The 26,493-nt window shown below is 46.3% G+C and overlaps 1 protein-coding gene across 1 annotated transcript in view; it reads left to right on the top strand.

Annotated features, from left to right (window-relative positions):
- Nucleotides 1-26,493, top strand: part of LOC139379056 (neurexin-2-like) — a 929,896-nt gene that overhangs the window by 889,639 nt on the left and 13,764 nt on the right. Inside the window, exons 19-20 of the mRNA XM_071121799.1 lie at nucleotides 6,321-6,410; nucleotides 20,435-20,763. Coding sequence (XP_070977900.1) covers nucleotides 6,321-6,410; nucleotides 20,435-20,763 — 419 coding nt within the window. The remainder of the gene's footprint in view (nucleotides 1-6,320; nucleotides 6,411-20,434; nucleotides 20,764-26,493) is intronic.

Here is a 26,493-nt window from a genome sequence, read left to right as displayed (position 1 = left end):
TTTGCTGCAACCTTGTCCTGTCCTGTCGGAATCTGCCTGTTCATCTAACCTTGTCCTGTCCTGTCGGAATCTGCCTGTCCATCTGAGCCTACGTGTGTTTCGTCATTAAAGTAACTCTGTTTTGTTAATTCGCTTTTGGGTCCTCATTCACGCACCATAACAGCATCACTCTTCTTCTAAGTCAAATAGCCCTTACACAGCCTGGAGGTGTGTTTGGGGTCAATGTCCTGTTGAAAAACAAATGATAGTCCCACTAAGCGCAAATCAGATGGGATGGCTTATTGCTGCAGAATGATGTGGTAGCCATGCTGGTTAAGTGCACCTTGAATTATAAATAAATCACAGACACATGCGGAGATAATCTATTCACCTGCGATTTCTGAGACTGGTAACTCTAATGAACTTATCCTCTGTAGCAGAGGTAACTCTGGGTCTTCCTTTCCTGTGGCGGTCCTCATGAGAGACAGTTTTATCAAAGCGCTTCATGGTTTTTCCAAATTGACTGACCTTCATGTCTTAAAGTAATGATGGACTGTCATTTCTCTTTCCTTATTTTAGCTAGTCTTGCCATAATATGGACTTGGTCCTTTACTAAATAGGGCTATCCTCTGTATACCACCCATACCTTGTCACAACACAACTTAAATGGCTCATACGCATTACGAAGGAAAGAAATTCCATAAATTCACTTTTATCAAGGCACACCTGTAAATTGAAATGCGTTCCAGGTGACTACCTCATGAAGCTGGTTGAGAGAATGCCAAGAGCGTGCAAAGCTGTCATCAAGGCAAAGGGTGACTACTTTGAAGAATCTCAAATATATATATATATTTGTTTTGGTTACTACATGATTCCATATGTGTTATTTCATAGTGTTGATGCCTTCACTATTATTCTACAATGTAGAAAATAGTAAAAGTAAAGAAAAGCCCTTGAATGAGAAGGTGTGTCCAAACTTTTGACTGGTACTGTAGGTAGTCACACTCTTTTACTGCATCATAGCTGCAACTAAAACCCACTCAGGGCACCCCTTGAAAGTGCAAATTTATCCTTACAGTGGAGGTGGGTCAAAACAGATCCACGTGGACCCAAACACTCTTTATATATATATATATATATATGTATGTATCTATGTATGTATATATAAATGTCCTCGTTTGTGAAAGAAAAGCACATTTTTGGTCCATTAAAATAACATCAAATTGATCAGATATACAGTGTAGACATTTAATAGTAGCCACAAAACACCCGTCTCAATGTCAACAGTGAAGCGGCAACTCTGGGATACTGGCCCTCTAGGCAGAGTTGTAAAGAAATAGTAATATCTCAGACTGGCCAATAAAAATAACAGATTAAGATGGGCAAAAGAACACAGACACTAGACAGAGGAACCCTGCCTAGACGCCAGCATCCCGGAGTCGCCTCTTCACTGTTCACGTTGAGACTGGTGTTCTCCGGGTACTATTTAATGAGGCTGCCATTTGAGAACATGTGAGGCATCTGTTTCTCAAACTAGACACTCTAATGTACTTGTCCTCTTGCTCAGTTGTGCACCGGGGCCTCCCACTCCTCTTTCCATTCTGGTTAGATCCAGTTTGCGCTGTTCTGTGAAGGGAGTAGTACATAGCGTTGTACGAGATCTTCAGTTTCTCGGCGATTTCTCGCATGGAATAGCCTTCATTTCTCAGAACAAGAATAGAGTTTCAGAAGAAAGTTATTTGTTTCTGGCCATTTTGAGCCTGTAATCTAACCCACAAATGCTGATGCTCCAGATACTCAACTAGTCTAAAGAAGGCCAGTTGTATTGCTTCTTTAATCAGGACAACAGTTTTCAGCTGTGCTAACATAATTGATAAAGGGTTTTCTAATGATTAATTAGCCTTTTAAAATGATACATTTGGATTAGCTAACACAATGTGCCATTGGAACACAGGAGTGAGGGTTGCTGATAATGAGCCTCTGTTCACCTATGTAGATATTCCATTAAAATCTGCCATTTCCAGATACAATAGTCATTTGCAACATTAACAATGTCTACACTGTATTTCTGATCAATTTATGTTATTTTAATGGACAAATAAATGTGCTTTTTTTTCAAAAACAATGACATTTCTAAGCGACCCCAAACTTTTGAACGCTAGTGTATATATATTTTTTACCTTAATTTATCTAAGCAAGTCAGTTACAGTAAGAACCTGGCCAAACCTGGACGACGCTGGGCCAATTGTGCGCCACCCTATGAGACTCCCAATCCCGGATTGGGTTCTCCGCTTGTCGTTTGTTGATCCTGCTGCAGTTATTTTCCACTCGTTGTTGTTGACGAGACTTCACTCAAGGGGCTGTTAATGCTATTGTGTTTGCCATTGAGGAGCTAAAACACACGCGCTTAGTCACACACACACACACACACACACACACACACACACACACACACACACACACACACACACACACACAATCTATTATTGATTCTAACACACACATATGCACACGCACACACACACACACACACACACACACACACACAGATACACACAGGCATTTTACAAGCATTTTGCTACACCCACGATAACATCTGTTAAACACGTGTATGTGACCATTAAAATTCGATTTCATTTGATTTGAGGCGCACACACACACTCCACTGTCGATGCTTAACACGCCCCCCCCTCCTGCATCTTCCCCATTTCTGATTAGTCAAACACCTGGGGGCTCCCTGGGGAGCTGGGGGGAGAGAGGAGGATATTCTTAAACCCTAAATCCCCCCTTCTATCTTCCCTCTGCAGCTATGGAGGAAAGGATGGCAAGAATAATGAACTAATAAACGTGATAATGGATGACATGGGCAGATATACCCCGGATGACTTTTAATCTCCTCATCGTAATCTAATTATGGACTTTGTGCTATTTTGGTAGGAACCCCTGCTTCTCAACCTCCCTCTACTGAGAGGAGACACAGTCCCTCGTAGGACATTTCCTTGAGGTAAATCCATGATCTAACTTGATACATTTCCCCTACATAGATTAAGATCAAAGATTACTTCAAGGGAGGAAGAAAGGACAGATGTCGTATAGATAAACTGTATTTTGAGAAAAGCCATGGAGTTTTACTAAAATGTCTGCAGTGGTCAGATACTACCACTAGAGGGAGGGCTTTATAACTCAGAGATGCTGAACTAGGTTGTTCAATGTTTAGTAGAAAGGAGGGTTTTAGTTGCCAGACTGCCTAAGGCATGCATGCCTCTTTCGATGCTGTGCCCAGTTTCTGGTAATGGGAGGGAGGGAGGGAGGGAGGGAGGGAGGGAGGGAGGGAGGGAGGGAGGGAGGGAGGGAGGGAGGGAGGGAGGGAGGGAGGGAGGGAGACGGATATGTCTAGGGAGAGAGGAGAACACACCCTCATGTATTGATTCATCTTACTAAGGACCACTGCCTCCCACTACAGTATTTATTTTCTTTCTCTCCTTTTCTCTTTCTCTCTCTCATCCTCTTTCTGTTTATCCTTCTCTCTGTCGCTGCATCTCTCCATCTCTGCCTCTGTGTGTATCTCCCTCTAATCTGCTTAGCTGCAGAGTGCTGGTGTTGCTGTTAAATGGGTTGTGAGTGGAGAGAGGAGCTCTATAATTGCAGCACTGGCTTTGCACAGGCCAATCTCCTAGGGTTACCTGGAGAATCTCATGTGAGCTATACGACACACACACACACACACTCACACACACACCCCTCGTCTGGCCTGTATGTTGTGCTGCATGCAAATGACTGTGACTCATGTTTTCCCCCTACACCTTCTGACTCTCACCTCTTTCTCCAATTCTATACTCACTATCTGTCCATCTGTCATCCCTTCCTTTGACGTCTTCGTTTCTTTCCCCTCCTCCTTTCCACCTCTTCTCGTCCCCTCCGTCACCCTGTCAGGTCTCTTTCTCTCTCTCTCACACACCCACAGACATACCTCTCCGTAGTTGACATGTTGTACTACACACACAGGCCTGTGTATAGAGACTCCTGGGGAGTGGACCTGGGTACTGCAAAACTGAGTGTGTATATAAAGCACTGTAGTCAATGCTTTATACCCACGCCTTACACCCCTACCACTTACGTTACACCCCTACCCCTTACGTTACGCCCCTACCCCTTACGTTACGCCCCTACCCCTTACGTTACGCCCCTACCCCTTACGTTACGCCCCTACCCCTTACATTACACCCCTACCCCTTACGTTACGCCCCTACCCCTTACGTTACGCCCCTACCCCTTACGTTACGCCCTTACCCCTTACGTTACGCCCCTACCCCTTACGTTACGCCCCTACCCCTTACACTACGCCCCTACCCCTTACACCCCTACCCCTTACATTACACCCCTACCCCTTACGTTACGCCCCTACCCCTTACGTTACGTCCCTACCCCTTACGTTACACCCCTACCCCTTACGTTACACCCCTACCCCTTACGTTACGCCCCTACCCCTTACGTTACGCCCCTACCCCTTACGTTACGCCCCTACCCCTTACATTACACCCCTACCCCTTACGTTACGCCCCTACCCCTTACGTTACGCCCCTACCCCTTACGTTACGCCCCTACCCCTTACCTTACACCCCTACCCCTTACGTTACGCCCCTACCCCTTACGTTACGCCCCTACCCCTTACACCCCTACCCCTTACGTTACGCCCCTACCCCTTACACCCCTACCCCTTACGTTACGCCCCTACCCCTTACACCCCTACCCCTTACATTACACCCCTACCCCTTACGTTACGCCCCTACCCCTTACATTACACCCCAACCCCTTACGTTACGCCCCTACCCCTTACGTTACGCCCCTACCCCTTACGTTACGCCCCTACCCCTTACGTTACGCCCCTACCCCTTAAACCCCTACCCCTTACATTACACCCCTACCCCTTACGTTACGCCCCTACCCCTTACATTACACCCCTACCCCTTACGTTACGCCCCTACCCCTTACGTTACGCCCCTACCCCTTACGTTACGCCCCTACCCCTTAAAACCCTACCCCTTACGTTACGCCCCTACCCCTTACGTTACGCCCCTACCCCTTACATTACACCCCTACCCCTTACGTTACGCCCCTACCCCTTACACCCCTACCCCTTACGTTACGCCCCTACCCCTTACGTTACACCCCTACCCCTTACGTTACGCCCCTACCCCTTACACCCCTACCCCTTACACCCCTACCCCTTAAACCCCTACCCCTTACGTTAGGCCCCTACCTTTTACCTGACCGCGGCTATAGCAGCTCCAGCACCATCCATGTTGCAGCACATGAATTACAGCACAGCGCTCGGGAGTGTTAATATGCCGTCTTTCAGGCGTTCTTGTCTTGCATGTCTTCTCACCCCAGGCATCACTCTATCACTCTATAGCTGCAGAAGCTCTCAGGATCCTGACTCTAAACTGTCTGATCCAGAGGTGGAATTTGATTGAAACGATGAGGGAGATAATCATTTTTAGCTCTGGCTAAATGCTATCGTGCAGTTTAATGGAACAGAAATGAAGTGCTTTTGACATGCTGATGAGATGATGGCAATTATGCAGCACCGTTGATGAGCCCCTGATTATTACGCTGGGGGGAAAAAGCCCTTGATAAGTTATGGATGTAGGAAAAAACAGAGCTCAAATCCACAGAGGGCTTTCCATTTACCCAGAAGTGAACAACTTGGAATTAGTGTTGCATTATGAGATTTGAAGTTTCGGAGTTGAGCTCAGAGACTTGCCTCTAAGGATGGTTGCGTGGGATCTCGAACAAAAATGTCTTCCTGGTATTAACCATGAAATGTGTTTAAGTACTCTGTACTCTGGGTCTCTGAATATGAAATATGTTATGGTTGATGGTGAATACATGAAAATGTTTGAATAATGCAATGGTGATGTTAATGCATATGATATTGCTAGAAATGAATGCTTTTTATTTTGGGGTTTGACATATGTTATGGATTAGTAGTATTGATTGAATTGTATGTTATTGATTTTCACTGTCCACCAAGCTATTAACTTTGCCAGGTATCCATTTATACTAATAGACTATTTCTAAATTATTCATAAATATGTTTAACTTATCGGACTCATAACCAAAACAACAATTTAAACCTGAGGTAACTAGAAGGCTGTCTAACCAATCCAAACCAGTCCGCAAAAAGCTACTACTTCCTGAAACTACATAAAGCTGATTTTAACATACATAACCTTGCTAAACCTTTTGCCATGTTGCCCTTTTTCTAACCTTTAACCTTTGAACCTTTGACCTTCCAGATGTTAACCTGCTGCCCTCTGTCTTTTCCAAATTCTCTAAAGGGAACTTTGATAATGAACGCCTGGCTATTGCTAGACAAAGAATCCCATACCGGCTTGGTCGGGTAGTTGACGAGTGGCTACTCGACAAAGGTAACTAAAAAAAAAACTTAACACTCCACTAATGACCTAACCACTTAATCACCGATAACCACCGCTCTGGAGGAGGTGCAGTCCACGCAACAAAGGTGGATGTGATTGGCACTTTCCGGTTCCCCTGATTCACATATGTCCCATGCGATTGGCTTATGACCATAATCATCAGTCTCCATTCACCATTCAGGTAGTACATGAATAACACATTTAAACATGTAACTATTGCAACATTAGCATATCTACTACAGTTGTACTGTACACTTTAGCAGATTTCAGTTCTCGCCCCCTGAAAGCAACTAGTTAGATGTGCTCATTCTATCTAGTAATTGGCCACCCTCGAAGTTTGCAAATTGATCACATCCTCCCTTATTAATAATCGTATGATGCTACAGTACCTTACACATTCTTCATAGCATTACAAGGTACTGAACTACAGAGTCAGTGGTAAGGGTTACACTAGACAGGGGAACCATGTCCAAGGCACCTTGACAAGGGGCTGCATCTCTTCAGAGTCCTAACTTACCAATAACCCCAACATAACCCCCCAGTAACCAACCAGACAAGATGGAAATAGACAGATCCTATTGGTTCCCTTCTGCTTCACTTCCTGTGTCTGTTGTTTGCTGTTGTGAAGTTGCATTAATTATGGTGATTATTATTCAAATTCCTATTCACAAAAGTGACAAATGGAGGAAGGAACAACAACCACTTAATTCTTTTTTGACACTCCGGAGAAAAGTAGCCACCTGAAAGTCATTAAAAGTTAAAGGGACTGTCTAATGTATTTTATGGACTTTGCTAATAAGCCTACAGTTTGTTGTGTCAGCCTCATTCTGTCCGGCAACAATGAGCACGATCGATCTGCAGTTTGGGTCCGACTAAAAGTGACAACTCTTTAACCCTTTGAGTGCCAAACATCCCCGACCTCTTTGTCTTTGTCCTGTGTTGTGTGTTTGTGCCGCTGAAAGGGGGTTGATCCTAAAAACTCCCCCAACGGAGGTGTGGCCTTTATTAATCCTCCTCCCCTCCCCCTTTCGTTCCATCTCTCTGGCGACAGTTACCACAGTCACACCACAATATCAGCCATTTTAAATCAGTGCTAGCTAGTTTCGCTGTCATAGCACAATAATGGGCCGTCCACACCTAGCAGGATAACTAGCGACAACTATGGGGTGTAGATGGGCCTTATTAAGTAACGTAAAACGATACTTCAGAAGTACTGAGAGTCGGGCTCTTAGCAACGGTTTAATGCTACTTATTTTGTGGCTGCTAGTTTCAGTCGGCATATTGGTTAGTTGACTCAGATTCAAATGCGTTGATATCAGCCGTCACAACACAGTCCAATATGACTCATTGAGGGAAATGAGTCGAAATCATGAATCTCTACGGTTCTCTGAAAGCTTCACCCACGTTTTGTATTCCGTTTGTGTGACTCTTAATTGTGCCATGAATTAATCACATTTTACATCTTCTAATTAGCTGTGGGCAGGCTGTTCTTTGAAATAGTATTGTAAGTGATTACACGTATACGAGGAAAGATTCGACATAAACTCATTTGTATTTATGTGAGAGTCAAACAACATAATTCAGATTTCCCATGTTCATTTGATAAAAACAGAACCAGTAAACTGCTCATTTCATGTCATTTGGATTCATAGATCAAATTCACATGTTGGATAGAATCAGAATATCACAACCAGAATCAGCTGAACAAAAACACATATTTAAAAATCATACATTAATGAGGATGATTTGATATTACTTACCAACCAGATTTAGGGAAAAATAACGATGTCACAATAAGTACCAAAGAATCAACAGTGCCAGAGAAGGCTGAGGAGACCAGTATAGAAACACTGGTACCAATAAAAAAGATGATGATGGAGGAAGGGGAAGTTCAAACTCAAAGGGTTAAAGTTCAAGTTACCTTGCTATGGAAACAGACAGAGATGACTCATGAGACCTAAACTAAGCAGAATCTAAACACATAAAAGCAAACCAAACTCAACCCACACTAATTACTGAGGGCTGACTCTCCCCACAGCACTCCCATCCCCACAACACTATGAACAGAAGGCCAGTATGTTATTGACAATCACACCAAAAACATTCCTAGATAGAGGATCTGTCTTACCTTCTGGGCCATAGCTAGCACACAGCCAAGAAGCCCTCAGTCATAACCCGGTTATAAACATCTCTAACATCAAATAAAAAAATACTCATTTTATTGGTCGCATACACATTCTTTTGCAGATCTTTCTGCAGGTGAAGTGAAATGCTTACGTTTGAGCTCAATTGGAACTGTCTAAATTCCTCCCAAACCTAGAACTTAGACAGGATACTTAGACAGGATACATAGACAGGATATTAACAACTAAACTGCTAACTAAGTGCTTTGCTAAGCATAAACCATGACCAAGTAGTGTCAGAATACCCGACTCTCCCCTTACCCCTCCCCGCCCCCCGAAACGCAAAACTCAGAGGGTTAAAAACAAACCAATTAACTTGAACACCAAATTCTAAGCACTGCATCTGAATTAAATTTTTGTTTTTGATGAACCCTGCTACTACACAAGTGCTTCTTTGAGCATAAAGTTACAAGACTATAAGGTCCCTTTAACATTTACTGTCCCACATTAAATATGTTTGTGCCATTTGTTAATGAACAAAAATGTGTTAAATGATATGTCAATCATATGCTGTGTGGGATGTACAATGCTGTGTGTTGAATTTGTGTGTGTGTGTGTGTGTGTGTGTGTGTGTGTGTGTGTGTGTGTGTGTGTGTGTGTGTGTGTGTGTGTGTGTGTGTGTGTGTGTGTGTGTGCGCATGCGTGCGTGCGTGCGTGTGTGTGTGTGTGTGTATGAATGAATGAAAGAGAGTGTATCGTGTGGAGATTGCTGCCTGGTCTGTACTGGTCCAGACGGCATATAACTTATAGAGTTGGTCCTCCACACACCCCTGTTGTTAAACTGTGGTCCAACCCTTAAATGGTCACAGAGGGTATTCATTGCTTCAGATGTCTTGACCAGAGTGAAGCATACGTCAGCCCAGTGTGTCTCCTGGACTCATTGTCAGTCTGTGGTCAAGTGGTCTGTGTGGTCAGTGTGGTCAAGTGGTCTGTGTGGTCAGTGTGGTCAAGTCTGAGGAACTGTATGACCACAGAGAATGGACATTTGCTCTCATTGATGGAAAAACTAGCTGGGGTAACTAGAGGAATGAAGAGTGGTTTATTTTGTGGCATAAAGATTGCATGAGATTGCATGCTACCTTAGAGCAATACACTTCCCCTAAAGTCAAGTGTGGAGTAGAATCAAGCAGAGGAAAAGGTAGGTAACACACACACTCACACGCTTATCAATGCTCCCAACAGACTTTACTGGCTGAAGCAGGAAGAGCTTAGTAGGTATTACAATATCTCCCCCAGCCCAGAGCTGGCTGTTGGATCACACATCTCAGTGTGCAGCTCTCGTTCTCTGTTCTCCTCCAGACTTTGAGGCAGATCAGAGAGAACATCTCTGGCCCTCCCAGGGCCTGCTGAATAAATCCAAAATGGCAGCACCTATAGGTATTCAATGGAGGGGGGGGAAATAAGAGACTCAAAAGTTTTTAGCAGCTCAATCCAACCAAACTCGCTCGGATGTGCCCTCCTTTTCCCTTGTGCCTCGTGTCTCTCTCTCTCTCTCTCTCTCTCTCTCGCCTCATATCCAGCACCCCAAATCCTCTGCTGTTTTCTATCCCTCTCACCTCTCTCTCTCTCCCTCACTTTTCTTTGTCTCATCCTCGCAAGTCTTGGCACCACAAACTCCCAATGACAGCACATCCTCTTTTCTAGAACAAGAATGAGAGACTGTTTCCTAATCTCTCTGGGGAGAGAGCGGAGAGGGAGAAGAAAATAGAGATGACAAATAACCAGTGAGAATCGATTTCCCTTGTTCTCTGCTTTTTGCCAATGAGGGTATATTTACTTCCTGGCTTTACTCCCATATATTCCAGTCAGAGAGAAGAGAAGAATTGTGGAGTACATCTGGGTTTAGGGAGGATGCCTGGGAGCATTATGGCATACATCTGGGTTTAGGGAGGATGCCAAACCCTCCGTTTCAATTAAGGACCCGAAGGGAACGGCCCGAGACTTGTTTAGGTGGATGAGACTGGAAGGGAGGGAGTGAATGAGGAACACAACACACCACAAGGCCTTTGTGTCAACAGTGGTGCCTGGCTGTCATCTAGTGAGTGATTGAGGCTTAATGTTCAGTGATTAATGGTCTGGTTCAGGCTCCCCCTTTCTCCCTAATCGAGAATGATCGAGTCCTCCCACTCGATACCAGAGCCAAGGCCCAAATCAACCCCTCCTGGCTGGGCGCCCATCCAGACAGGGCATGCGTGAGCCTGGCTTTATTGCAGATATTTTTTCAACCCGGACCTCTCACCAGTGGGGCCGGCTCTGTGGCCCCTGCAGTCCCCTCCAGGCCGCCCATGGCGAGTTTATTTGGCTCGCATGCCGCCTGCTCCTCTTTCACCTCTTTTCATTCACTCTTTCTCTTTTAAGTGGCTGCGAGACACCGTTTCCTCCTGGCTTAAATAATGGGGCACTTTGGCTGTGTTATTTCTCTGTCCCCTACCATGAAATGGCCTGGAACAGCATCGTTGCAGCTGGAGTGACTGGAGAAATAGGATCTGTCCCAAGCTCATTGATATGCCCTTCAGCACTTCTTAGATCTCTCCAGATATGGAAAAAGCCAGTACCCCTGTCCTATCTAGTGTATTGTACCCAATCTGGAGTCCTCGTGTACCTACCCACCACAGTGTGTCTCTATCTATGTCCCCTGGCTCTCTTCCAATGTCGCTGTCACGTCTACTCCCGCTCCTCCTCGCTGGCGCCCATTGCCACCAGTTTACCCATCGTTATGCGCACCTGCCACCTTCGTTACGCGCACCTGCGCCTCATGACACTCACCTGGACTCCCTTTTCTTGATTACCTCCCCTATATCTGTCACTCCCCTTGGTTCTTTCCTCAGGTGTTACTGACTCTGTTTCGGTTTCATGTCTGTATGCTTTTCCTGTTTCTTGTTTTGTACCATGTTCTATTTATTAAACAATTCCCTCCCTGTACTTGCTTCCCGACTCCCAGTGTACCCGTTACAGTCACGTGCATTCTGGCCCTCGCCGTCCTTTGTCAAACACAATTCATTCACAACGTGACCAAATCGTCTACTTTTCCAGGGGAATAAAGAAAAAGTGAAAGACTTAATTAGCAAAGAGCGCCTTGTGCTAAAGAGATAGCTACTACCCACTTCATAATCAGCTCTGTCTGCAGCGCACCCCATTCTCTCTTGGCTCGAAAGGCAAGAAAAGAGGAGGGGAAGAGGGAGGGAATCTCCAATGGAAAGAGCCAAATGAAAACTTCTCAGTGTAAACGTTCCAAGCTTCTGTCAATCAAAACCCCCAAACAGTGCTTACGCAGTGGAGGAGCCTGGGTAATCCCTCCATCCCCTCTACTAGCCGAGTCGCCACCGCAAACACTTAAGATGGTAGCCTCTTCTTCTGTGCCCGCGTGTCCCTCCCTCTCTCCTGGATAATCAGAAAGAGAGGTAATATAATGATGTCGGAGAGAAAGAGTCACCTCGTCTCCAATTCCAATCCCTCTGATCCTTCCCACTAGGGTTCCATTAGATCCAGAACAGCCACTCCTCCCCACCTTAGCCACTTGGAAGGGGGCTAAGCTGTGTTCAAGACACCCCCTCCGCTCCACATCAAGGTTGTAGTCTTGCTCTCATTACCTCAGTCTTCAGACAGGCAATCTGTGCATAAGGCAGCCGAGCGTGGCCCCGGACACAGCCCACTCCTCCACGGCTTCGTGGGCTCAGCTACTAATTGACGGCTCATCTGAAAACCCTGTCCTTTTTTTCTCTCGTCAAGCAAACATAGGAGGTGGATGGATACACAGATGTAGATGCACTACGCCCCTGTGAGCGATTCTCTTCTGGTCACTGGAGAGGGGAGCAGTGATACAGTTGACGTGAACAGGTTTCCTATGGATCCATTAGCAGAGTCCTGTGGTTTCTCTCAGCCTAGCTGCTTCGATAGCAGTATGATTAGTTAACCACTGAAGTTGTATCAGTCCTACATGCATTTAGCTAGCACATCAGTGGACACATTCTCTCCATCTCTCCCTCTGTTACAGTAACTCTCCTCCTTTCTCTCCCCTGGGTTCTCTCTCAATGTTCTTCTCTCCATCACTCTCTCTCTCCCTTTGTTTTACAAATTCCTTCCTCCTTTCTCTCCCTTGATTTATTTTTTTATTCTCTCTCTCTCTCAACCTTTTTTTCCCTTTCCATAATCCCTGGTTAACACTCTTTTCGTACCCTTTCTCACTCCTCTCCTTTATCAGGCTTGTCATGTCTTCGTCCCTCCCTCCCTCCCCTGACTCTATGACATACCATCCTCAGCCTGTTATCTTCCTTTAGTCCTCGTTTGTCTCCCTCCCTCTCTCCTGTCCTTTCTCATGTCCCAATTCCCCAATCTTCCTTCTATGTCTACAGGTTAACTCGTATGGTTAACTCATGTGGTTAACTCGTATGGTTAACTCGTATGGTTAACTCGTATGGTTAACTCATGTGGTTAACTCGTATGGTTAACTCGTATGGTTAACTCATGTGGTTAACTCGTATGGTTAACTCGTATGGTTAACTCATGTGGTTAACTCGTATGGTTAACTCGTATGGTTAACTCATGTGGTTAACTCATGTGATTAACTCGTATGGTTAACTCATGTGGTTAACTCGTACAGGCTATAGTCTCTCTGGGTGTCTTATAGCACTGTTCGTCTCCATTCATTTTCGATGGAAATAAAAAGAGAAATCATAAAGATATTAAGAATGACTGTAAAACCACAGATCTTTCTTTCACCATCAGTCTGGCTCTCTTTCTCCCTCGTAGATTCCATTTTTTGGGGTTTTGTTTATTTGATCAAAAAAAACAGAAGCTAAAATGGCAGATCAACTAGGTTATTTAGTCATATTAAAACACAATAATATACACATAACATACACAAAGGAACACCAAGATCAACATTATATCTTATTATATCTTATTAATTGATTATCTTAGTGTGCCTAGGCTCCCGGCCCCCCCCCCCCCCCCCCGAAGAACACCCGAAGAACACCCGAAGAAAATCACTTACGGAAATGTGTAATCTGGTAATATGAATAGTATTCAATGTTTTATTTCATCATTCCGTTGTTCCATATAACCACTAATTTCACAACAACCGCCAACGGGTACAACTGCAGAGTCAATCTTTTTTCATTTCCGTATGTTAACAATTGGGAGATTACGACACCTAGAACAATTCAACCCGTCTCGACATTTCCTCACACAAAAAAATAGCACACCCCTCCTTCACAGCTACACAAGGGGGTCATAGCATTGGGCTAGGGGATTGTTACCACATCCCCTCAGTGAGGAAATCGAAGCGGGAATACCTCTCTTACCTCCTAGCCTCCCTGCTAAGCTATCAGCCACTAAGCTCTCGTGTGATTCGCCGTTGTCGCAAGTGATTGCCTCCACGCCTCCTTCCCCTTTACCCAGATGCCCCATTTATGGAGTGAGGAGCATTCATTGCTTCCCTGATCCTCTCTTGTCTCAGAGCAACCAAGGGACTGGGACTATTTTCCTGGTTGCACCACTAATGAGTGATAAAGTGTGAGGCCTTAGAGAAGGTCGTGATGAGGCCGGAGTGCTACGACGCTTCACTCTCTCTACAGCATTTCTCATCCTCCCCTCTTATTCTCCTGTAAATCACTTCCTTTATATCATTATTTCTCTCATGTTCTCTGTCTACATGGTTTCCCTGGTCCCTAGTGCTATTCCTACCCCCAGCGCTAGCCGTCAATCAAATAGACTGGATGTCCCACCTCATGGATTAGAACACAGAACATCCATGTGGATTCAGTAGAGGACAAACACAATACAGCCATATCCTAATGATAGAGGAAGAGGAAGCTGGGAACAGAGAAGAGCTACAGCCATGTCCTAATGATAGAAGAAGAGGAAGCTGAGAACAGAGAAGAGCTACAGCCATGTCCTAATGATAGAGGAAGAGGAAGCTGGGGACAGAGAAGAGCTACAGCCATGTCCTAATGATAGAGGAAGCTGGGGACAGAGAAGAGCTACAGCCATGTCCTAATAATAGAGGAAGAGGAAGCTGGGGACAGAGAAGAGCTACAGCCATGTCCTAATGATAGAGGAAGAGGAAGCTGGGGACAGAGAAGAGCTACAGCCATGTCCTAATGATAGAGGAAGCGGAAGCTGAGAACAGAGAAGAGCTACAGCCATGTCCTAATGATAGAGGAAGAGGAAGCTGGGGACAGAGAAGAGCTACAGCCATGTCCTAATGATAGAGGAAGAGGAAGCTGGGGACAGAGAAGAGCTACAGCCATGTCCTAATGATAGAGGAAGAGGGAGCTGGGGACAGAGAAGAGCTACAGCCATGTCCTAATGATAGAGGAAGAGGAAGCTGAGAACAGAGAAGAGCTACAGCCATGTCCTAATGATAGAGGAAGAGGAAGCTGGGGACAGAGAAGAGCTACAGCCATGTCCTAATGATAGAGGAAGCTGGGGACAGAGAAGAGCTACAGCCATGTCCTAATGATAGAGGAAGAGGAAGCTGGGGACAGAGAAGAGCTACAGCCATGTCCTAATGATAGAGGAAGAGGAAGCTGGGAACAGAGAAGAGCTACAGCCATGTCCTAATGATAGAGGAAGAGGAAGCTGGGAACAGAGAAGAGCTACAGCCATGTCCTAATGATAGAGGAAGAGGAAGCTGAGAACAGAGAAGAGCTACAGCCATGTCCTAATGATAGAGGAAGCTGGGGACAGAGAATAGCTGCAGCCATGTCCTAATGATAGAGGAAGAGGAAGCCGGGGACAGAGAAGAGCTACAGCCATGTCCTAATGATAGAGGAAGCTGGGGACAGAGAAGAGCTGCAGCCATGTCCTAATGATAGAGGAAGAGGAAGCTGGGGACAGAGAAGAGCTACAGCCATGTCCTAATGATAGAGGAAGCTGGGGACAGAGAAGAGCTACAGCCATGTCCTAATGATAGAGGAAGAGGAAGCTGAGAACAGAGAAGAGCTACAGCCATGTCCTAATGATAGAGGAAGAGGAAGCTGGGGACAGAGAAGAGCTACAGCCATGTCCTAATGATAGAGGAAGAGGAAGCTGAGAACAGAGAAGCGCTACAGCCATGTCCTAATGATAGAGGAAGAGGAAGCTGGGGACAGAGAAGAGCTACAGCCATGTCCTAATGATAGAGGAAGAGGAGGCTGGGGACAGAGAAGAGCTACAGCCATGTCCTATTGATAGAGGAAGAGGAAGCTAGGGACAGAGAAGAGCTACAGCCATGTCCTAATGATAGAGGAAGAGGAAGCTGAGAACAGAGAAGAGCTACAGCCATGTCCTAATGATAGAGGAAGAGGAAGCTGGGAACAGAGAAGAGCTACAGCCATGTCCTAATGATAGAGGAAGAGGAAGCTGGGGACAGAGAAGAGCTACAGCCATGTCCTAATGATAGAGGAAGAGGAAGCTGGGAACAGAGAAGAGCTACAGCCATGTCCTAATGATATAGGAAGCTGGGGACAGAGAAGAGCTACAGCCATGTCCTAATGATAGAGGAAGAGGTAGCTGGGAACAGAGAAGAGCTACAGCCATGTCCTAATGATAGAGGAAGAGGAAGCTGGGAACAGAGAAGAGCTACAGCCATGTCCTAATGATAGAGGAAGAGGAAGCTGGGAACAGAGAAGAGCTACAGCCATGTCCTAATGATAGAGGAAGAGGAAGCTGAGAACAGAGAAGAGCTACAGCCATGTCCTAATGATAGAGGAAGCTGGGGACAGAGAATAGCTGCAGCCATGTCCTAATGATAGAGGAAGAGGAAGCTGGGGACAGAGAAGAGCTACAGCCATGTCCTAATGATAGAGGAAGCTGGGGACAGAGAAGAGCTGCAGCCATGTCCTAATGATAGAGGAAGAGGAAGCTGGGGACAGAGAAGAGCTACAGCCATGTCCTAATGATAGAGGAAGCTGGGGACAGAGAAGAGCTACAGCCATGTCCTAATGATAGAGGAAGAGGAAGCTGAGAACAGAGAAGAGCTACAGCCATGTCCTAATGATAGAGGAAGAGGAAGCTGGGGACAGAGAAGAGCTACAGCCATGTCCTAATGATAGAGGAAGAGGAAGCTGGGGACAGAGAAGAGCTACAGCCATTACCTAATGATAGAGGAAGAGGAAGCTGGGGACAGAGAAGAGCTACAGCCATGTCCTAATGATAGAGGAAGAGGAAGCTGAGAACAGAGAAGAGCTACATGTCAAGTGTGTGAGAGAAAAGGAGATGCAGGGAGAGAGACAAGAGAGATTGTGAGATAGACAAATAAATATCAGGCAAGCACCTAAGTGACTTGAGTTCCTTCAGTGCAGAGGGACGTCCATTACTCTAGAATCAGCAGGGCTGAAGGACGTCCATCACTCTAGAGTCGGCAAGGCTGAAGGACGTCCATCACTCTAGAATCAGCAGGGCTGAAGGACGTCCATTACTCTAGAATCAGCAGGGCTGAAGGACGTCCATCACTCTAGAGTCAGCAGGGCTGAAGGACGTCCATCACTCTAGAATCAGCAGGGCTGAAGGACGTCCATCACTCTAGAATCAGCAGGGCTGAAGGACGTCCATCACTCTAGAATCAGCAGGGCTGAAGGACGTCCATCACTCTAGAATCAGCAGGGCTGAAGGACGTCCATCACTCTAGAATCAGCAGGGCTGAAGGACGTCCATCACTCTAGAATCAGCAGGGCTGAAGGACGTCCATCACTCTAGAGTCGGCAGGGCTGAAGGACGTCTATCACTCTAGAATCGGCAGGGTTGAAGGACGTCCATCACTCTAGAATCAGCAGGGCTGAAGGACGTCCATCACTCTAGAATCGGCAGGGCTGAAGGACGTCCATCACTCTAGAATCAGCAGGGCTGAAGGACGTCCATCACTCTAGAATCAGCAGGGCTGAAGGACGTCCATCACTCTAGAATCAGCAGGGCTGAAGGACGTCCATCACTCTAGAATCAGCAGGGCTGAAGGACGTCCATCACTCTAGAATCAGCAGGGCTGAAGGACGTCCATCACTCTAGAATCAGCAGGGCTGAAGTTATTTAGGCAGTAGTGTGTATCGTCCTGAATGTCTGCTTTAATGAGGACCAGCTAGTGGCTGTCACCTCCCTTCCCAGCCTTTGGAGCCTGGGCCCCGGGCCCTAGGGCCATTATGTGCCCATCATCATAAGGGCCCAGAGAGAGAGGAGACCAGGGAGCTGACACCTGATCCAACACTCAAATTGGTACAATGAACTCTCATTAATGCAGCCCAGCCCTGTCCACCGTTAGATCACACACACACTCACACACCCTCACACACACACCCTCACACACACGCAGAGGAAACAACCTTCTGTTCCAAATGGCTACCTATCACACGTACAGGTAAAGGTCACCTTGATGACACGTCTCAGACAGCTCACGCATGTTATTATGCAAGCGGTCATGCACACACGCACACACCTGGTTGTGTCATATTAAGCAGTCTGATTGCCAGTTGTGCCCAGACCTTCACCTCTCTCCTCTCTCCTCTCCCTTCCTCTAAACCCTCCCAGGCCAAATTGGCTCTGAAGTGACACGTCAGTTTCAATTTAACCCGGCAGGCCCTGAAACAATAACTTCATCAGCCCCTGTTAAAGTCTCCTTTCCATCGGACAGTCTCACAAATAAACACTGATTCCCTCCACTTTCTTCCTGAGGGCATCTATTCCTCTGACTGGTGTAGAGGAGAAAATAAAACATCTTCAAGGATCCCCCAAGGACCTCTCAAGTGTTGAATAATGTTTAAAAATATTGTTTTAGTTTACTTTTCTCAGCCTACGCATTTCCTTCTTACTGGCTAAGACTCAGCAGGGTACTGTATTCACTAGCTTCCTCATAGCTACTGGAGATTCCAGATATCCGCTAGTTGATATCTGAACTAATTTGAGACAGCAGTATTTCCTGACCACATGACCTGACCATGGTAAAACTCCTGTGTGTGTGTGTGTGTGTGTGTGTGTGTGTGTGTGTGTGTGTGTGTGTGTGTGTGTGTGTGTGTGTGTGTGTGTGTGTGTGTGTGTGTGTGTGTGTGTGTGTGTGTGTGTGTGTGTGTGTGTGTGTGTGTGAGTGTGTGTGTGTGTGTGTGTGTGCACCTACTACATGGATGTGTGTTCCTATTGTCCATCCTCAATCCAATCTCCTTCTCCTCTCCCTCTCCTTCTCCCCTCCCCTCCTTATCCCCTCCCCTCATTCTCCTTCTGCCCCTCATTTTCCCTTCCCTCTCCTTCTCTCTCTCACCCTCCTTCTCTCCCTCACCCTCCTTCTCCATTCCCCCTCCTTCTCCCATTCCCCTCCTTCTCCCCTTCTTCTCCCCTCCCCCTCCTTTCCCAACAGAACATGTTAAACTGCATCTTTACAGAGATAATAAAGTGAGAGGGAGCTATATTCTGTCAACATACTGTATGGCAGGCATGGAGGACCTAGTCATCACATCTAATGATGGCATGACATGTGTAATGGACTGTCTCTCTGGAGGCTTTATTGCTGACACACACACACACACACACACACACACACAATAATGTTACCCCATTAGGATAATAAAAAAGTAATGCTAATTGAAATGGAATGGAAGCTATTTGGGATTTCTGTCCTCTAAAGGCTTGAAGTCTGTCCTCTAGGAGTTTATAATGTAGAAATGTCAAAATAATCTCATCTTCCTAATGTCAATTATTACTATACATATTGTGCACGCATTAGACACGCATGCACACTCCTTCCCCTCTCTCTCTCTCAACAGGGATTGATTAATCCATTAAGACAGGCCTCTCTTGGTTTCTACTCTTCTCTTTTCTCTCTCTGCCGTAATTACCTCATCAAGTTACATTTTAACCCACTTCCTACAAATAAATATCCAACAGTAATCCTCTCTCACCCCTCCCTCCACCCTCCACACCCCCCGGGAAGCCCATGAATGAGGTCAAGTGTCATCACTTCTGATATGCAACCTGATTGGCCCAGTATGACACCCCATCCACTGAGAAAATGAGTGTGAGGGAAGCAGAGGGGAAATAAAAAAGAACTGACATCAGCAAAGAAAAAGAGGAGAATAAATGAAAACAAGTCACCCCCCCCCCTGGTAACACATTAGTATTGGATCATGCAAATGGGACGAGCCCTCATCCGTCCAATCCAGATGCATAGTAATGACTGGAGGACGAGAAGAGAGAGCGCCGTTGAATTAAACATGAAAACCATTTCCATCAAAAGGGTTTATTTTGGCTAAACGGCTCGTCCGTCTCCGTTCTCTGGGATGGGATGTTTTTTTATTTTTTTCTCCGAGGCACTTCATCATTTGTGTGTCTCAGGTGAGGTGGGGTCAATGACACTGGCTAGCACCGCCTGCAATGTATTCCACCTCTGTGGGGAATGAGATGCATCTCCACCCAGCCCCCTGCCTCAGGGTCAGACCACTACTACAGCCTGCAATCTATTACTCTGCCAGTTTCCACATTCTTCAGGCTCTGCTATGAAACTGAGCGGCCTGCGTGTGCCAGAGTCGAGCCGTAATGGCCGCCACCTGCAGCAGAACGGCTCAGGCAAGGTTCCAATCTCCCTAACGTGTTACCAGGGGAAATCCCCCTCATGTGATGGATACTGTCCCCCGTTGTTTCATTACTCTGTGTCTGTGTATGTGTGAGTGTGGGGAATTGGTCAGCATACGGAGAGACAGAGACTGATGGTGTCTTCCTCGTCGCTTTCCTTTCCTCTTTCTGCTTTGTTCTTTCTCTTCTGTCTGTCTCTTTTTGTTTCTCTGCCCACCTCTCTACCCCTTTTTATCTACCACTTTTCTCTTCCCTCTCTCTCTCTCTCTCTCCCCCCTTTCTCTGCTCTCCCTCCACCAGGTCGACAGTTGACCATCTTCAACAGCCAGGCGTTCATCAAGATCGGTGGTGGTGGCGGCGACAAGGCCCGTCACTTCCAGGGCCAGATCTCGGGCCTCTACTACAACGGGCTGCAGGTGCTCAAACTGGCGGCCGAGGGCGACCCCAACGTGCAGGCCCAGGGCAACCTGCGGCTGGTGGGCGACGTGCCCTCGGTGCTCACCACAGACACCACCAGCACCACGCCGCTGGCCGACATGTCCACCACCATCATGGAGACAACCACCACGATGGCTACCACCACCACCCGCAAGCAGCGCTCACCCACCATGAGAGACAGTGTCACACAGGTTAGTGGATGGGGACTAGGGTGGGTTAGGATGGGGTAGGGTGGGTTGGGTTAGGGTAGGGTAGAGTAGGCTGGATGTAGACTTTAGACTGGCCTGGGCTGAGTAGGAGGAAAGGGGATGAAGTTTCCCTGCCGGGGTCCAAGAAAGTAATCAAAAAGCAGTTTTGAGTTTTTCCTTTGAGATGATGGGGTTTGGGAAGGATAATCTGATCCTAGAGCTGTGCCCATAAGGACAACTTTCTAACCACAGTGGTAGATGACTTAGTAGTGGTATGAGATAATAGGGGTCATTAATGTTTCATGAAGTTTATCCTTCTCTACAAAATCACACTTGAACTTCAAATGAACTCCATATAAATTTCACAGTCTAGTGTACCCTAGCAATGCAGACTGAGTCTTGAGTCCTTCCAAAGCAATATCATTGATCGAAGCCTAAACACATTGTTAGGGGCAATATGAATCAAACCCATCCAGACCTATCAATCACACCCATCCAGACCTACCAATCACACCCATCAAGACCTACCAATCACACCTATCCAGACCTACCAATCACACCCATCCAGACCTACCAATCACACCCATCCAGACCTACCAATCACACCTATCCAGACCTACCAATCACACCTATCCAGACCTACCAATCACACCCATCCAGACCTACCAATCACACCCATCCAGACCTACCAATCACACCTATCCAGACCTACCAATCACACCCATCCAGACCTACCAATCATACCCATCCAGACCTACCAATCACACCCATCCAGACCTACCAAACATACCCATCCAGACCTACCAATCACACCCATCCAGACCTACCAATCACACCCATCCAGACCTACCAATCACACCTATCCAGACCTACCAATCACACCCATCCAGACCTAACAATCACACCCATCCAGACCTACCAATCATACCCATCCAGACCTACCAATCACACGTAGCCAGACACTAGTGGCAAACCCTCTAAACATGTTTTTATTCTGTGTGTGTGTGTTTGTCTGTCTGTCTGTCTGTCTGTCTGAAGGCTATGATTTTGCAGGACTAATCTGGACTGGATCCCTCACTCCTCAGTGGCAGCTAGGGAAGAATAGGGGACAGAACTAATGCACCACCTACAGTAGACATACAGTCACACCCAGTCCCCATGTAGTCGCCATGCCACCCAGTCCCCATGTAGTCGCCATGCCTCCCAGTCCCCATGTAGTCGCCATGCCACCCAGTCCCCATGTAGTCGCCATGCCTCCCAGTCCCCATGTAGTTGCCATGCCTCCCAGTCCCCATGTAGTCGCCATGCCTCCCATTCCCCGTGTATTCGCCATGCCACCCAGTCCCTGTGTAGTCGCCATGCCTCCCAGTCCCCATGTAGTCGCCATGCCACCCAGTCCCTGTGTAGTCGCCATGCCTCCCAGTCCCTGTGTAGTCGCCATGCCTCCCATTCCCTGTGTATTCGCCATGCCACCCAGTCCCCGTGTAGTCGCCATGCCTCCCAGTCCCCGTGTAGTCGCCATGCCACCCAGTCCCCGTGTAATCGCCATGCCACCCATTCCCCATGTAGTCGCCATTCCACCCAGTCCCCATGTAGTTGCCATGCCTCCCAGTCCCCATGTAGTCACCATGCCTCCCAGTCCCCATGTAGTCGCCATGCCTCCCAGTCCCCATGTAGTCGCCATGCCTACCAGTCCCCATGTAGTCGCCATGCCACCCAGTCCCCATGTAGTCGCCATGCCTCCCAGTCCCCATGTAGTCACCATGCCTCCCAGTCCCCATGTAGTCGCCATGCCTCCCAGTCCCCATGTAGTCACCATGCCTCCCAGTCCCCATGTAGTCGCCATGCCTCCCAGTCCCCATGTAGTCGCCATGCCTCCCAGTCCCCATGTAGTCACCATGCCTCCCAGTCCCCATGTAGTCGCCATGCCTCCCAGTCCCCATGTAATCGCCATGCCTCCCAGTCCCCATGTAGTCACCATGCCTCCCAGTCCCCATGTAATCACCATGCCTCCCAGTCCCCATGTAGTCACCATGCCTCCCAGTCCCCATGTAGTCACCATGCCTCCCAGTCCCCATGTAGTCACCATGCCTCCCAGTCCGCACGCAGTCCATAATAATCTGTAATAGCAGGCCCCATGTCCTCCAGGAGAGGAAATCGCTTCCCCCCATTTCAGCGCCCCTACCATCTATTAATTAGCCCGCAAGCCGCATACATTATACTGTAAATGTAATGTAAATGCAGCTATGCAGCAGCAGTGGGTGTCATAGCATTGGAATATTATTAGGCTCCAGGGACCTAGAGAGACATGGGAATTTAGTGGAGTGATTGGTTTTAGAGCTCAAATGGTTTTCTTCCAAATAGTTTAGCTATATTGATTGAGCTAGCCTGACACAACTGAACAAATGGATTAGTCCCTAAAGTGCAAACCCCGGACATCTGCCATTCCAGGCAGTCTCAATCACTCAAAGTCAATACATCAAGTAAACAAAATTCTGACACGGGATGGACAGGGGCGTGAAAAGGATGTTGTTTTTGTCTATCCGTTTGTTTACTTTGTTCCATGTTTCAAGCGTTACAGAATACCCAATTATGTACGGATGGATTAGGTAAGGCTCAGTTCTTACGCAAGCTGGGGCTGTTCCTAACATTTCAACAAACTTGCGCTGTGTTGCGTTGCAAATATGAAAAAGTACCAATTAACATTGGGTTTGTCTCCAACAAGTTGTTCATTACCACCCTCCTTGTTCTCCAGGGTTGGGAGTAATGGTAATTTACCCAACCCTGTTGTCCTCAAGCTTACCTAAGCTCAATCACACAAAGCTCTCAGCATGCCAGTCTACCATGATTAAGCGTTCTCTGCCGAAGAACACTGCTCTCATACCAACTCCCTAACTCCCCCTCTTTCTTTCTCCCTTCTCTCTCTCTCTCTCTCTCTCTCTTTCTCTCTCCTGAGCTGATAACACAGTGCTAATTACTGTGTGGAACTAAAAGCTTCTCGGAGAGAAGAGAAACGAGAGAGAGAGAGATAGGCTGCTTGAGAGAGACTGATCGTGCCAGGGGGATGAGAGGGTGTGTAGGGGTAGACTAGAGAGGGGTGGGTGTCTCATATCGCTGGTTAACACACTGCAAACACCAATCAAGTCCCATCTAATTCAATGTGAGCTATTGCACCATCATTGTCCATCCCTGATCGCACTGCGTAGCTAGAGCCACAATCCTTTGACTTCAGCTTGACTAAATTTAATAAATGGGGGGAAATGCACTTAATTATCTTAATATGGTGTTAGCAAAGCAGTCACTTAATTATCTTTATATGCTGTTAGCAAAGCAGTCACTTAATTATCTTTATATGCTGTTAGCAAAGCAGTCACTTAATTATCTTTATATGGTGTTAGCAAAGCAGTCACTTAATTATCTTTATATGCTGTTAGCAAAGCAGTCACTTAATTATCTTAATCTGGTGTTAGCAAAGCAGTCACTTAATTATCTTTATATGCTGTTAGCAAAGCAGTCACTTAATTATCTTAATATGGTGTTAGCAAAGCAGTCACTTAATTATCTTAATATGGTGTTAGCAAAGCAGTCACTTGATTATCTTAATATGGTGTTAGCAAAGCAGTCACTTAATTATCTTTATATGGTGTTAGCAAAGCAGTCACTTAATTATCTTTATATGCTGTTAGCAAAGCAGTCGCTTCATTATCTTTATATGCTGTTAGCAAAGCAGTCGCTTCATTATCTCTACATGGTGTTATCAAAGCAGTCACTTCATTATCTCTACATTTTATCAAAGCAGTCACTTCATTATCTCTACATTTTATCAAAGCAGTCGCTTCATTATCTCTGCATGGTGTTATCAAAGCAGTCGCTTCATTATCTCTATATGGTGTTATCAAAGCAGTCGCTTCGTTATCTCTATGGTGTTATCAAAGCAGTCGCTTCATTATCTCTACATGGTGTTATCAAAGCAGTCGCTTCGTTATCTCTATGGTGTTATCAAAGCAGTCGCTTCATTATCTCTACATGGTGTTATCAAAGCAGTCGCTTCATTATCTCTACATGGTGTTATCAAAGCAGTCGCTTTGTTATCTCTAGGGTGTTATCAAAGCAGTCGCTTAATTATCTCCACATGGTGTTATCAAAGCAGTCGCTTAATTATCTCTACATGGTGTTAAAAAAGCAGTCGCGGACTGTCCATGTACTCTATCTATCGGTTGTGAGGAGAGAGGAGATCACACATTGTAGACAGTATAAAGATCAATGCTGCTAGCTTCGCCATCCTTCCAAAGTAATGTATAATTCAATGGTAGGGGTTCTGCACAGTTATCAATGCAGATAGTCGGTCCTTCCAAAGTCAATGATGTACAGTATGACGCAACTGGCACTACTGTTAGGAATGAAGTTTAGGGACCTCTGTAGAGCCATATTACACACTATGGGTGCCTCGCAAATGGTAGCTTATTCCCTATGGGCCTTGGTCAATAGTAGTGCACTATATAGGAGATAGGGTGTCATTTAGGACACACCGTATGTTATATCTGATGACCTCTTTGCTATGGTTATGCAGGAGACATGATGGTGTGCTGTTTAGCTACTCTCAGAGCCTAGTAAACATGAGATCAATGATTCATGTCTGTATGCATCCTGGTACTCGGAGGCACAGTTGTTTTCTATCGTTAATGAGCATAATGTTTATGGCTTGACGTTTATGCACGGCACAAAGTCATAACACACCCTCAGATCCTACCTTCAGTGTGTTATTAGAGCTAATAAGTCCTTTTCCCGCATTTCTCAAAAATGTTAATGGCTTTGCTATATTGCATTGTACCTACAGAAGATAACCCTAAATAACATGTTATTACGAAAGCAACGGCCATTACGAACAAGTTACTCAACCAAGTACCATAATTACAAATTCTATGATCTAAGCCTTAATGGAAAAGTCCACCCAAAAACGATCTTTTGGTATTTATTTCATTAGTCCATTGTCCCAAAACAAATTGGTGGAATTCAGCCGTGTGCATTAGTACGGATGCTTTGTTGGTCTAACCCAGCTTTCACCACTCTAACGGATGGCTCTGTCAATACCCTGCTTTTCCTGGTATATCTTCCTTTTGCTACACTAATAGCTGATGTGTTGTTTTCACGGCCCGGCGAGCTCGCCTTGCTCTCCCGCTGGTGGACAAGGAGAGAGAGATGAGACAAAGACAGAGATGAAGGGACGGAGGGGAGGTAGAGTGTAGCAGACGGAGGCAAACGAATAGATAGATGGAGATAGAGGAGACAGAGAGAGGGATGGCAGTATGGGGAAGAGAGGACAGGAAGAGACAGAACATGAGTATTTCAGTTTTGGGGGAGTGGAAAGACAACGATGACAAAGACAAAGGAAAAGCCAACATGTCACCCCCAAATCCCATATCAAACATTACAACTATGGCTGAAATGGCCCATCGCTTTACAGCTGAAGAAGTGCAGAGATCATACGCTACATTCAACAGCTAAGATGTCTGCCCGTCAGATCCTGTTGATCTTCTTAGTTCCATTTCCTGTGCCAGCGATCTGATGGGGCGCTCCTCTCAGCCCTGTTCACATGACCCATGCATTTATCAGTTAACTAGCATTGCGTCCCCAACACACAGACACACACACACACACACACACACTGTCGTCTGTGCAGTTAATAGGCCAGCTTATGGAGGCTGTCATGTGTTTTGCGCTAGACCAAACCTG

The sequence above is a fragment of the Oncorhynchus clarkii genome, chromosome 21, assembly GCF_045791955.1.
Source record: "Oncorhynchus clarkii lewisi isolate Uvic-CL-2024 chromosome 21, UVic_Ocla_1.0, whole genome shotgun sequence".
NCBI classification, from domain to species: Eukaryota; Metazoa; Chordata; class Actinopteri; order Salmoniformes; family Salmonidae; genus Oncorhynchus; species Oncorhynchus clarkii.
Note: the sequence above shows the minus strand (reverse complement) of the source record. Positions and strands in the feature narration are given on the sequence as shown.